Source organism: Ambystoma mexicanum, chromosome 3p, assembly GCF_040938575.1.
Source record: "Ambystoma mexicanum isolate Mex_15411 chromosome 3p, UKY_AmexF1_1, whole genome shotgun sequence".
NCBI lineage: Eukaryota > Metazoa > Chordata > Amphibia > Caudata > Ambystomatidae > Ambystoma > Ambystoma mexicanum.
In genome coordinates, this window is record NC_090925.1 from 173,122,440 (window position 1) to 173,136,140 (window position 13,701).

General features: G+C 40.8%; 1 protein-coding gene across 4 annotated transcripts in view; it reads left to right on the forward strand.

The window, feature by feature from the left end:
- The window catches only part of LOC138580215 (alpha-2-macroglobulin-like protein 1), a 1,347,911-nt gene that overhangs the window by 952,811 nt on the left and 381,399 nt on the right, over window positions 1-13,701 (forward strand). For all 4 annotated transcript variants that reach the window (XM_069650572.1, XM_069650575.1, XM_069650574.1 and 1 more), the window contains one exon: window positions 6,177-6,260. In XM_069650572.1, coding sequence (XP_069506673.1) covers window positions 6,177-6,260 — 84 coding nt within the window. The remainder of the gene's footprint in view (window positions 1-6,176; window positions 6,261-13,701) is intronic.

The following is a 13,701-nucleotide window of genomic DNA, read 5'->3' on the forward strand; positions in this document are numbered from 1 at the left end:
ACCATGATACATTTCACAGGATGAAAGTGGGGGGAGCATGTTGAGTGGTCGGTAATTGTAAATGGTAGGGTGAAGAGCGATATCCCAGGACAATTTAACTGGGAGAGGAAAATAGCCATGACCAATTTAGATTTTTTTGTATACCTTGAACAATTTTAGGAAACAATTTAAGTAGATGAAACAAAAGGCAAAATTATCGATATGGTAAATGGAGACAGATGCTGCAAATTATAGGGAATAATAACAAATATAGATTTTGGTCACTTCAGGTCAGTCGGAACACAAAAGGTGAAATGAACCAGATTCACCTTGAAAATGGGGGACGGGGGGTTTTATGAAAACTAATCTGTGCGCAGGGATTATTCCTAGAATTAGGTCAGAGGATTTACTGAACTATAATGTGTTTTTTCTAATCCAAGATTTTGAAATAATAATTTGAAATTGTACTCTGCTGCGAGTTCTAGGCCTGATGGGTTAGTTAGTGTCTTTGTAAAAACTGGCCCGTAATCTCGTCAGAATGATTTGAAATTCTGTTTCAGAACATCATACATAAAAACAACTTGCTCACCTACTACATGGACTTACTAGAAACGACGAGCCACATTTTGGCTACTTTGACACGGAAGGAATTGAAAGTATGGGTAAATATGATGAACTCTTACACTAGTTTCAAACAGTTGCAAACATTGCAAACATTGCAGGAATGGTCATGACATATAATGGGTTACTAATTAGTGAATTCACAGACAGGGTCGTAAGTGTTGTTAAAACTCACTTATACGTTGCTTTTTTAGACCTGACAGGGGTCCTCGATAGAGTTGAAAGAGCAATTTTATGCAGAAAGTTAGTTTACCTTGCATCGAGAAAGGGTTGCTTAAGGTAATTATTCTTCTAATGTGCAAGTTCATATGAAGATGGAGGATTAGATGCCAGCCTTTGTAGAGTCACATAGGGGCCTGAAAGAAGGGCATATACTAGCTGCACAGTTATTTGACATATATATTGAACATATATCTGAATCGTTGGAAGTTGTATGTAATTTTCCTCCCAACAATTAGGAAGTTGTAGAGTACATTATTTGTCATATGCTGGTGATTTAATGTTGCTAGGCAGAATGTGTATCTGATTGCAAAGTTGTTTATGACCATTGAATAAATACCTGCAGTGATTCGCTTCAGAAATATACATGCACAAATCGAAAATTACCCTATTTTCCAGTAAGAGGACAACTAAACACTTTAAGTGGTGTCTAGTAGACAGGTAATCAGTAGTAGTAAAGGATTTTACCTATTTAGGGTATCTGTTGAATGGAAATTGATAACCACCTGTCACTGTTTTATTACACGTCACACTCCAGCCAGGGACTCCTTCCCAACAATGAATGTGGCGCCCAATAAAGCGCTTTTTATTTTTAATAAACCACAGATTCTTTTTTTGAGTCGGTCTCCCACCCGTCTCACGCCCAACCTCCACCAACACCCTGTGTCACAATCGACTAGGAACCAGGCCGGTGTGTATCGATAAGATATGTATTAAATTATTATTTAAGGAAAAAAAGGAAAATAATCAATATACAGCAGCCACCAAAATTGTGGCAACACAAATGCAATATCCTATCTAGAGCGACCAAGTGGAAATTGGCTGTTACACTCACTTTTTTTATAATGAAAAACAGGAAAATACCATCAGTTTGAAATAGACTGTTAACCTTGCTGTTGTTTTAATGACAAAACAGGAAAATACCATCATGTTGAAAGTGATAGCGCCACAGTTTTAGCACTCCCCACTGAAACACTCACCCCCAAACATCAGCTAAACTGGATTCCTTTTACAGACCTTCCAGGATTTTGCGGCATGAAATGGCAAATTTTGCGGCACAAACCTTTATTTATTGCAGCATTTTTGCAGGACATTTTTTATTAAATGGAGGGTGTAAGATTGCCACATTGCAGGAAATAGGCAGAGTGCAAGGCTACAAGAGAGCCACAGTATCATTATTATGTATCTTTTGTATTAATTTAATAGGAAGAGTCCCAGATGTCTCAGGCTTGGCAGAACAGTGTTTGATTTGTCTACATTTTTGGTTTAATGTGCACGCCTATTTAATAGTATTAACTAAATTGATCATTATCAGTTGTAATGCTGAAAATATTCCCCTTCTATGTTCTCCAATCCCCTAAACACCCACACACCTCTCTCACCAACACACATCACACATCTCACCAACTACCCATCACAACTTGCATTCCTAAACCTCTCACTCTGTCATACAAATACTCACGTGCTATGTCACACTGGCAAGTCACAATTTGCACTGCCCATCCCCTGCCACACTCCAAATCATACTCCCAACTCACACCTTACACTCAATTCCTCCCACAATATACAGTCCTTCATTCTTTTGTGCTGCTTGTGCATCTTGCATCCTTTCTCCCATTCTATCACACTGTTCCCTCATCCTTTTTCCCAATCTCCAGCTCACTGCCTCTTTCTGGCCAACCGCTTCCTCTCTGCTTTCTGGCTCACTGACCACACGCTCCCTCAACCTTCTGTACCTCTGCTCGCTCTCAGATTTTGGCCCACCGCATCACTGCTTCCTCTGCTCTCTTGTGCACCGCTTCCTCCTCTGACCCACTGCTCTTCCTCTGCTTTCTTGCCTATCACTTCACATCTCACCCCATCACTCTCCCTCTCTCTCCTTTCCCTCTCATAGTGTAACCATTTTTAATTTTTTTTTAATGTCGTTTTTGACCCGGATCCTCAAAAAATGGGGCATTTAAAAATAGAGCCGAGGATATGCTATTTTTAGACAACCCATTTTTGGAAATGAGCAGGTCACCTTATTCTCAAAGATGACCGGCGCATTGCCACAGGCTTGAGCTGTAGCGCAAATTGTGTGCTGGCCAGCTGCCTTGAATGGTGTTCTGGGTTGTTTGACCGAAGTGTAATTATTTGCGGCGGAATTGACTGTAGTCCATTTCGGCGCAAACTGATTTGCACTTCAGCCAAACAACCCAAAATGTACCTTTCACCACTACCCTCTCCCCTACTTAACTGCTTGGTCGCTGCCGCTTCCCCTGCAACCTTGCGTTGTCAGATCCATCCCTCTAATGCAGATCGGATCCAACTCTGCAGGGTCCCTTTTTCGTTATTTTCTTTTTTTTTCTGTCCCCGCCTCCAATTTTGAGGAAGTGGGGAACACCCCTGCAAGCCCCTAACTCAAATAGTACTGAACTTGGGGAGCGGGTGACACCCCCGCAAAACATGCTCGGTATTTATAAAAATCGATCAAATAGTACTCGACGAAATAGGTCAAATTGTACCATTCGATCGATTTTTGTCATTAAAATGGGTAGTACCTTGAATAGAATCGCTCTTCCGACAGTGTTCTGCAAGCTCCCTGCGCCTTTTACAGGGACAGGCCCTTCAGGGGCCTATCACCGTATAATGCGACCCAAAAAATGCATTTTTATCCTGTTTGAGGAACAGAAATGCAAGCGACACAGCAGCGGTTCAGACCTTAAAAGAAATGCATGATAGGGTCAGGAAAGACCCTGTAATGCAGTGGCACCGCCACATCCCGTGCGCGTAGGGTTGCCTACAATTTCCGCACATTTAAAAGTGCATCCTGCTTGGAAATGAGTGATGCGATTTTAAATTGGCAGAAACGCCACTTTATTTGATCAAGGAGGTGAAAAAGGCTGTCTGAATGGGCGCGCATATAAAATGGCCCATTCATGTGTCCCTTGTGGATTGGGCTGCTCATTTTTTGGGCGCAAGTGAGGAGATGTGTTGGCGCATTTCGTTTCTTGCAGAAAAAAAAGTTGAGAACCTGGCACCCTGAGTAATTTATTTTAAACAGTCATTTTTGCAGATTAATTTGTTTTCAATTTTTTTGATTTTTTAAAAGGTGCTGTTTTTGCACAAAATGGCCGTTTTCGCACCATTTTGCGCAAAACGGACGTTTTCGCTGCATTTTGCGGGATCGCAAAATTGATATAAGCTGGAGGGTCTGCTTTTAATGGAAGGCAGTGGCAAGGAGTAGGAGAAGAGAGAGAAAATCGGATTTGGGGTAAAGCCCACCACCCCAGATGGGAAGCCAGCAAAGAAAGTGAAAACCCGTTTCTGGAGCAAAATGGCAAAATTGAATTTTGATTCTTACAACTGCTAGTGGACAGCATAGAAGGAAATTCGAATTGCTTACACTTTTGGAGATAGGGAAAGTTTAGAGAATACTAATCAACACACCAGGGCAAAGTAGAAATGAAATGGGAAAATCGGTTTTGAGCGAAAGCAAATGCAAAGAGAAAATACAGTGGCAGATGGAAATTTGTTTACACTTGTTTTAAAATGACAGGCAGCTCAGGTAAAGGGTTTAGCTCACAATAGGAAAATCAGTTTTCAACGACAAGGACAGAGGCACATACAGGTAGACGTCTAGGCAAAAGAGATCACTCACAATGGAACAACGGTTTGGGGTTTAATAGGACAGATGCAAATGGGAGTTCGTTTGGTAAGGCACACAATACACAGACAAATTCGGTTTTCTGTTACAAAAAGACCAATTCTTATGAGGCAACACTTTAATGACTATAATAATTAAATACAAATAAAATATTTGGATACCAGTAATAAAAAAATATAATCAAAAAATAGAACTAATAGAACTCTATGATGGTGAAGTAAGATTAGATATGTATTGCAATAGATTGAGCTGCCATGAAGGACAAGTCTGATGACCGATATTGGGATTCCCTAAGGGTACACCGGTATAACTAATTAGATATGAACTTGGTATTGTATAACTACCGACTAATGTATATGTGAAATGCTAATAATAATCATAAAAATTATGAATGCTAAAATTAACAAGCATGTAGTTAATGTTAGAACGGAAATTGTAAAACATAATGAAGAATTAATGACATTTGTACTTTTAGCGAAATGTATAGAGAAATAGAGAAAGCTGATATTAAGATGCATTTGATGTTACCTTTAGAATCATTAGTTGATGAGATTAAAAAAAGCCTGGAGTCATGACTTGCCACAATTTGCAATTTCTAATTTACCTACAGGACAATAAAACTATCAAAAATATGCAAACTGTTATCCAGGATTTAGATAAGTTCAGAAATATGTTGTACGATTTCCAGACAGGTCCCTAAGACAATTATTTATGTTAATGAGGTGTACCAGCTTAAACACCTCAGAGGTGGCAGGAAGTAGAGGGTGTTAAGTGAAGATAGTTGCTACAGATTATGGAAGGTTAATGGAAGTACAGAGACTTTTGTAACATCTGGTTTAAGATATAGAAAGCCTGGAGGATTTATAATGTATTTTAGCCGCATTAAATGTGCTTGCAATCTATTGACATTTACCAGAATTGTATATGCAATTTCACTGAAACAATGAAAATGATATATTAATTGTATAACTAATAATGATAGTTTTCTGTGAAATGTGTATTGTAATGTATTGATAATTTCATTATAGTGAACAGAAGGTTTGATGTAAACCAAAGTGCACCATAAATGAAAAAAATCACGTTTTAATAAAAAAGTCAAACTTTTAAAAGTATAATTGTTAAAAATGTTAATCATCTATTTTTATTTCGATATTTTTGAAAAGAGCAAACTTGTTTGGGATTTTTTGGTAAAACGAATTCATGTTACTGTTATTTTTTTTAATTGGACAGTTTATTTCAAATATATCATTTTAAAATTGTGTTAAGCAATATGCACTTTTTAAAATTCTATTATACTTTTTTCATTAAGTGTGAAAAGTTTATATTTAAAAATGGTATCACACTATAATAATAAAAAAAAACAATAATTAAAAAAATAGTAAAGGTTAATAAGGATTTTTAAAAATGTTTAGACCCTATGTCAAAAGACAACAATTTACTTTAACAATAAAGTATGTCGTTGCTGTGTTGTTTTCATTCAGAAGTGGAAATGTCACTGAATCTGGCAATGTAATCTTCATTCTCGCTCTTTGAGTGATTTTCCTTTCATAGTAGAAGTAGAGTCTCAGGGTGTTACTGGTTCCACAGAACTTACCAATGTGTTGCTGCTTGTAAAAGATCCAACATAAAAAAAGGTCAACCGGTGTCTGAGATATAGTATTAAACCATTGTCTCCCCTCGCTTGAATGTATTCTGCCTTTTATATATTCAGGCAATCTTGTCTCTGAGGTCATCTCCGTTGAGTTCCCAAAGCATGCTGTAGAGGGGTCAGAAGCCGCCGAGTTCTCTGTAGTAGGTGAGTCCCTCAGCATACTTTGAAGGTCACTGGAATAGCCCTCACATCACTGCTCACTCTCTCAAACAGGTCAGGAGTTGTGGGCTGCTGGTTCTGTAAAACATGATCATATATTTTTTTGCTTTCACCTCACACCTTTAATAATGTAATGCCTGTTTTTAAAATAATTCAACAGATCATGGCTTAGAGGTCATGGTCAAAATATATTCTGGCGCTGTTGTTTTGGGATTTTCGTTGCGTGGTCTCAGTGACCTAAAAAAGTGGTGTCATGTTTGCATTTGGTCTCTTTTCAAGATAATAGGGATAATGCAAAATGGTGGCTTGTCGCTGACCCTGTAGCACTTGTGAAGGCAGTTCAAGGAAAACATCCCAGAGACATAGAAAGTAATGCTGCCAGCATTCTATGAATTTATTTCAAGATGACTGTAAATAATCTAGGTAGGGGCTCATGTAGGTAAGTATGTTAGAGCCCAGCAATGAGCACAACCTAAGTTTAGGATTGGTCTTCACAGCTGTGAGAGTTAAGACACCAGCTGTCGTCTTGCAGTCACTCCTCTTCACCGGTGAATTTTAGTCTTATCATCAACAATGCAAGCGGTTCTGCTTTTTGGTGGTTTAGATAAGTTCCTGGGGACATAACTGTGATTCATGAGTTTTTTCAACAGCTGTAATTTTGCAAATTTCAATAAAGGACCATCTGGCTCGCGGCTGGGAAATGAGCATTTTCAAGGTGAAGAACGTGTTGGTGTTATATACTCTGACTCACAGTGGCGTGATTCATCGGCAATCTGCTAGGTAGGCTCAATCACACCTTTTCTTGAGGTAGATGTCTTTTCATAAGACACTGTAAGGTTTTTAAAGGTTTTAGAATATGAGCACAAGATCACCCTAAAAAGGTTATTTGTATTTGTATTTTATTTATTTGTAAAGCGCGGCCAAACCCTGGGAAAGCTGGGCGCTGTAAACTTACAGGTTACACAATCAATTCTGTACAGAAAGGTAATACATGTTATAGACATGATAGGTTGGGGAAAAAGCATAGAAAGGGTGAATGACATTATCATATATATATATATATATATATATATATATATATATATATATATATATATATATATATATATATATATATATATATATATATATACAGGCACTAAAAGAGTTACTATTCTAGAACCAATATTATACAATTTACATAAAACAAGTAGGCAGCAGAGACAGTGCGGAAGTATTCTAAGAGTGAAGTGTCATTTATTGTGGGGGGGGTAGGTTGAGGTCTTTCTCAGTGAGCCACATCTTAACCTAGTTTCAGAAGAGGGAGAAGGAGGGTTCTTCCCTTATGGAAATAGGAAGTGCATTCCATTTTTTTTGGAACAAGAACTGGGAAACTAGCTCCGCCAGCTCGTTGTTGGTTAAATCGTGGGATGGCAACACAGTGTGTTTGCGCTACTCTAATGGGTCGTATCGGCAAGTGGCGTGAGAAGGTGTCGCACAGGTATGTAGGTGCCTGATTATTAATACATTTGTGGGTCAGTGAAAGTGATTTAAGGTCTTTTCTTTGTTTGATATTAAGCCATTTGATATTTTGTCTAGTTGCAGTAATGTGCTGTTTCCTTGGTATATTGCAAGCAGATCGGATAACATTATTTTGCTTGAATTGCATTTTGTTGATGTTTAGTTGGGAAGTTGCTAGGTAGAGCGCGTTACAATAGTCAAGCTTGGATAGTATTAGTGCTCTTGCTGCTGAGATACAGTTATGAGTAGTCAAGTAAGGTCGACAAGCTGTGATAATCTTGCAAGTGTACGCTGTAGATGATGCCAAGGCATGAGCTTGTCTTGTGAGTGATAGCGCTGAGTCAATGTACATTCCTAATGTTTAAACGTCATTTGCTACTTTAATAATGTTATTGTCGATATTGGTAGGATGTGTAGAGGGATCCTAGTTTGTTCAATTTTGTTTGGGAGCCAAGAAGGAGTAACTCAGTTTTGTTGTCGTTTAGGCATAAGCCATGCTTAGCCATCCAAATTTAAATAGTACTGTAAATATTGTTAATAGTTTTTCTGTCTACAGCGTAATCACCAGTGATAGGGATGAGTATCTGGGTGTCATCTGCATACTTAGTGTATGTGACACCCAGATAGTCATGCATATCAAATAGAGGTTTGGTGAATACGTTGTAGAGAGTAGGGGACACACATGAACCCTGGGGGACTCCACAAGTCACTGGTGTAGGTGATGATGAAGCCGTAGGTGCGAAGACCCTCATAGATCGGTTGCTAAGGAATTATTTAATCCATGCATTCGCTTGGTCTGAGAAATGTGCAGCAGATAACAAGTGTTTGCATACTATTTCATGGTTTCCTAAATCAAATGCCACTGATAAGTCGAGTAGTAGTAGTAGGGCAGAATTACCTTTATCTTTGAGGATCTGAATTTGTGTCTTTAAGTCAATAAGTGCTGTTTCAGTCCCATGCCTAGGTCTGAACCCTGATTGTCTTAGGCCTAGTAGGTTGTGTGTTTCAAAGTAGTATTGTATCTGGATATATGCTGCACGGTCTAGAACTTTTAGTAATAATGCAACAGTCATGATAGGTCTGTATGTCGAAGGGTTGGCGGGATCGAAAGATGTTTTTTTTCTGTAATGGAAGTACCCAGGCTTCTTTTAGATTTGAAGGTACTTTACTAGAGTGAAAAGATGCATTATTGAATGATGTAATGAAAGGGGTGAGTATGTTGGCTACCTCTTTGATCAGTGTAGTCGGGCAGACGTCCCACTTACAGTTCGAGGGTTTGAGTTTGCGTATGATCTGTTCTACTTCTTTTATAGAGAGAGGCTTGAAATTGAAATGGGGAGTGTTTGACGTCGGTATAGAGGGTAGGTCCATCGGTCTAGCATTGTCAATAATGTTTTTCTTTATTTTTATTTTGTTTAGGAGCATGGTGATTTTATCTTGGAGCACATTCTGTATGTTAGTGCACCATAGGGTATCCTTCGTGCATAGGTCAGGTACAGGCGCAGGTAATGCAAGTTCTTTCAGTATGTTGAACAATTCCTTAGTGTTGGAATTGGCTTTGGCAATGCGGTCATTGAAGTTATCTTTTTTTGCCTGTATAATAGCTTTTTTATAATTAAGTGAGGTTATTGGGAACACAATTTTGTTTGATTCTGAAGGGGACTTTTTCCAGACTGTTTCAGCTGTACGTTTGACTTTCCTGAGATTCTTTAGGTAAGGCGTGTACCTTTTGTTGATATGGGCTTGTGGTTTGGATTTTTGCATTTTGATGGCCGCTATTGTATTGATAGCCCGGAGGATCTTTTTATTGTATAGGTTAACTAGGTCGGATGGGTCAGATGGCAAAGTAATGGCATGGGTGATAGGGTATTGTAAGGGTATCAGGTTTTCTAATGTAAGGTTCCATTTACTTCTTGCTGGCATAGCTGGAGCATGAGTTTGTGTCAAGGAGGGTGCTGCTTTATCAATGGTAAATGTGATAAGGTGGTGGTCGGTCCAGGCACAGGGAGTGTTAGCTAGTACTTTTATGCTGCAATTGAGGTCTGCTCGCCAGTCAAGCATTCTACCTTTATTGTGGGTCAGACTTATTATGTGTTGCGTGAATCCTAGTTCAGAAGTTGCATGTTGTTTGATTTTGCAAGCATTCGCCCAAGGAGAGATAGCATTCGCCCAAGAAGAGATAGCATTCGCCTTCACCAGTTTGTTCTTCATTCATATGGTTGAGAAGTCGTAATGTTAGTGGAGGTGTAACAAAGAATGCATTTTTTGATTAGAGAATGGGGATACCTTGGTCTACCCTGATGCCCCAGCCCTCAAATTTGCACTCGCCCCACCCGGCTCCTTCACCCTGGAACCCCTTGACAGAGCCTGCACCCCTACTGAGCTCATCCAGCCCCGTCCTCGCACTCAGTGTGGAGACCTTCATTCCCTTGGCACTTGTCCACCGTGCCCCCCTTAGCACTAGCCTGGCCCAGCAGGCCTTTCCCCCCTCATCCCCCCCAGCACTTGCACGCTCTCCACTACGATCTGCACTTCCTTTCCCTCCTTAAAATTATCGCGTTTCTGTGCTGACCGGCACTTCTTCCCCACTCACCCGCAATTCATGTTAGTGCACATGCAAGATCTGAATGACACAAGGCCTAGTAGGACCATTTTTGTTACTCTTCATCCCTGCCCCCGCCCCCTTTTGTCTTGTTGCGCCTTGAAACACCATTTGCTGTGTAGGTGCATTATACATACCCAATACATACATGTTTTTTTAAAGTAGATGAATTCAATGCTTTCTGTGACTGTCATAAACATGTTCAGCAAATCTATGGTGTGATCATGTCTTGTGTTTAAGGGGAAAATCTAATGCAGCAGCACAAAACTCGTCAAAAGTTGCATCCAGGGTGAACATCTTGTGATAGGAAAGTTTCCCTCTAAGAACAGTCTCTGCATTTGCGCAAATGACAGACGCACTTACTTCAGTGTTGACGATGGATTCTATGTTTAGACAAGGGCAATATCTGCGACAACTAGATCACAAGGGCCTTTCGGTAGTTTTGATCCTCTCGGCTCAGATTCCGAATCCACAACCAGGCCCAGCAGTTTTCGGAAGCATGTGCCACCTAAGCAGGGCCGAGATGCATAGTGCTGGTGCTCAGCTAGGAAGAACATGGGATCATCTGTGAGCGACAGGTGTGTATCACAGTCACACTACACCACAGTGCTTGCCATCAGCCGCTCAACCAAGCCACGGTATCTGTTCCAATGCGTGAGAGTGTTGTGAAAGTATCAAACTGCCGTGAAGAATGGTCAACAAATACAAGTAGCCTCTTGAATAATCCCCACATATTACCCAGCATGCCTCAGGGCCTCGCCTTCCTGATGTCTGCGCTGACCACAGTTTGATTGACTCCTGCCAGGAGCATTCCATCCTGTGCACGTGCAGCTAGCACGGCGCTATCTAGCACAGCGCTAGGCACAGCTGTTCACGTGAGAACCATCGTTAATCCCACTCATCGCGTCTGCGCTCTTACTGCCATCGTGGGATGTTCTGCCGCAATTACGTGAGAACTCGCAAGTACTATTTCTTCCGTTCACTTTCCACCTTTGTGACCAAGGTTTTACTATTTACAGATGCACGTGGATAGCGCACAAGGTAAAGGCTCGCCTCGACACGAGGAAAACCTATATTTCGGAATTTTGAATCCATGCAATGGTGATTTAGCCCTTCATGCTTCCAAGAAGGATACACTGAGCACCATTACATTGGTTAATATTAGCAGCTAAAATCATAGTGCTTAGAAAGGAGATGAATCTGGCATGTTGCACTATATATAAAGCTAATATGAAGTGCTCCTGTCAATGTTGCAAGTGGCAAAAAGATGTGTAACCACGTGTCATTGATATGCTAGCATTGTTGCTATTTTTAAACTATTCTAGCTAACTACTGTTTCATGTTTAGAGTATTGTTGTCACATGCCACCTGGATAAACAATATCCGGTGAAAGTGCACAATCCTTCTAGTCTGTTTCAGAAATGTGCCTGGCATATGGGAGCATGAACATATCCCAATATGCACAGCTGTAACAGTGCCCAAAACAATATAGGTCTTCATTGAATTTCTTAGAATGCGTAAAGTGGTGCCTAAATGTGGCTAACACATTATCTGGTGGTGCTGCTTTCTTTCTGTTGGAACACAAGTAGAAAGTGTGTTGGGCGAGAGACTTAATTCTCCAAGAGTCCAGCTCACACGTGCACAAAACTCATACACTTAAATCCAGTTTGTCAAAGTGAGTCGACGTCGAGGACAGGTGCAGAGTGCGGCAGGAAGAAAGAGGAGCACCCAAGTGGAGGGGACGGCCAACCTCAGGTCCCACATCAAGACTGTAAGCCATCCCCAGGCGCAGAGCCTGTCCGCCAATCCCCATCCCAGCTAATTAGGGAAACACGCCCTTGTTCCCGTACATGAGACAGGGACGCTGGAAGGCCGGGCAAATACCCTACTAAAGGAAGGGCTTGTGGGAGAAGCTTGTGGGAATAAGGAGGGAGAGCTCATTCAGAGCCGACTGGAAAGGTGAGGATAAGGACCTAGAGAAGCAGCTTGGGCAGATGCTGCAGAAGCTACTGAAAAAGGAAATGGAGAAGGAGATGGAGCAAGAGCAGGATGCTGGAGAAGGGAACCTGAAAGCTAGCGCAAGAAGAAGACAGAAGGATGCAGGAGAGACCTGTCAACTTATGGTTATTTAGTAACATGCATGCAATGGATGGGGTTGCAGAATAACTCTGGGTCCAAATAATCGAACCAACTCAGGAAGATGGCAAAGTTTACTGTTTTATTTACAATTATCTAAAACAGGGCGGTTACAACGGAGATCAACGGACAGTCGCTCAGCTCTGGACGTTCTTCTCATTAAACATAGACTTTATACTAAATATTCATTAGAGGTGACATCATACTATATGGCAAACAAAAAAAAACCTACAAGCGATTATAATTGGTTCAAGGGGAACATCCAAATATACTTTCTATAGGGACTAGGATTGTGATAGGCTGGCCACTGTCAGGTGGACATCTTATGCCTACCTCTGCAAAATGTCATATCCAACAATATTAAGTACACAGTTTAGGATTGGCTCTCAAATGATAAGGCCCTTTGTTATATGGCCCTCTACAATTGGTTGGCACGCTCGTGCCGCGTCTGGAACATTCAGTTCACTGAGCAACACGTAAGCTCAGACCCAGGTGCCAGGAGGTGGACTTGACTTTACCTCCCCACCCAATCAGCCCAACATCTCCCATCACCCATGCCTTCTGACATAAAAATTGTCTTTGAACTTGGCCTTGCAAAGTATCCTTGTCTGTGAGAATATATGGGAGTACAGACACTCACTATCATTGTTCATGGACTCCAGGTTCAACTTGATTTCCATCATTGGCTCATGTGAAAGGAGACCACGATTTGGTCCATTTTGCAGCATTTAAATGTCTTAAATGAATAAAACTTGGCACTCTCGATGTTCTTTCTTTGGACCTTAATAAAGAATGATTCATCCTTTGCACATTCACTGTTTGCAAGAATAGATAACCGACCTTCAGTTTTGATACCACGCCAGACAGCCTCGCCAGGTGTTTCCACGATCTCTGCTAATTCTTGCTGCAACACCATTGTTGGCCTTTCCTTTTCATGGGTCCTGGCTTACTAAATTCAGGACAATGATGTCCAGCAACTCTACAATGGCGGCTACCCCTGCATTCTATTCACTACGTATAGCCAGTTTCTATGATGCCTTAGTCTACTTGTGTAAAGGAGCAGCTGCATGCCTCTGCAGGAAATCCCACCCCCCCTACAGCCTGTATGTTGGAAGCCAGAGATTGTGCCATGCTTGACACCAGCAGTTGTGACCATGCCACAGCAAATATTCAAAAGAATATTCCCTC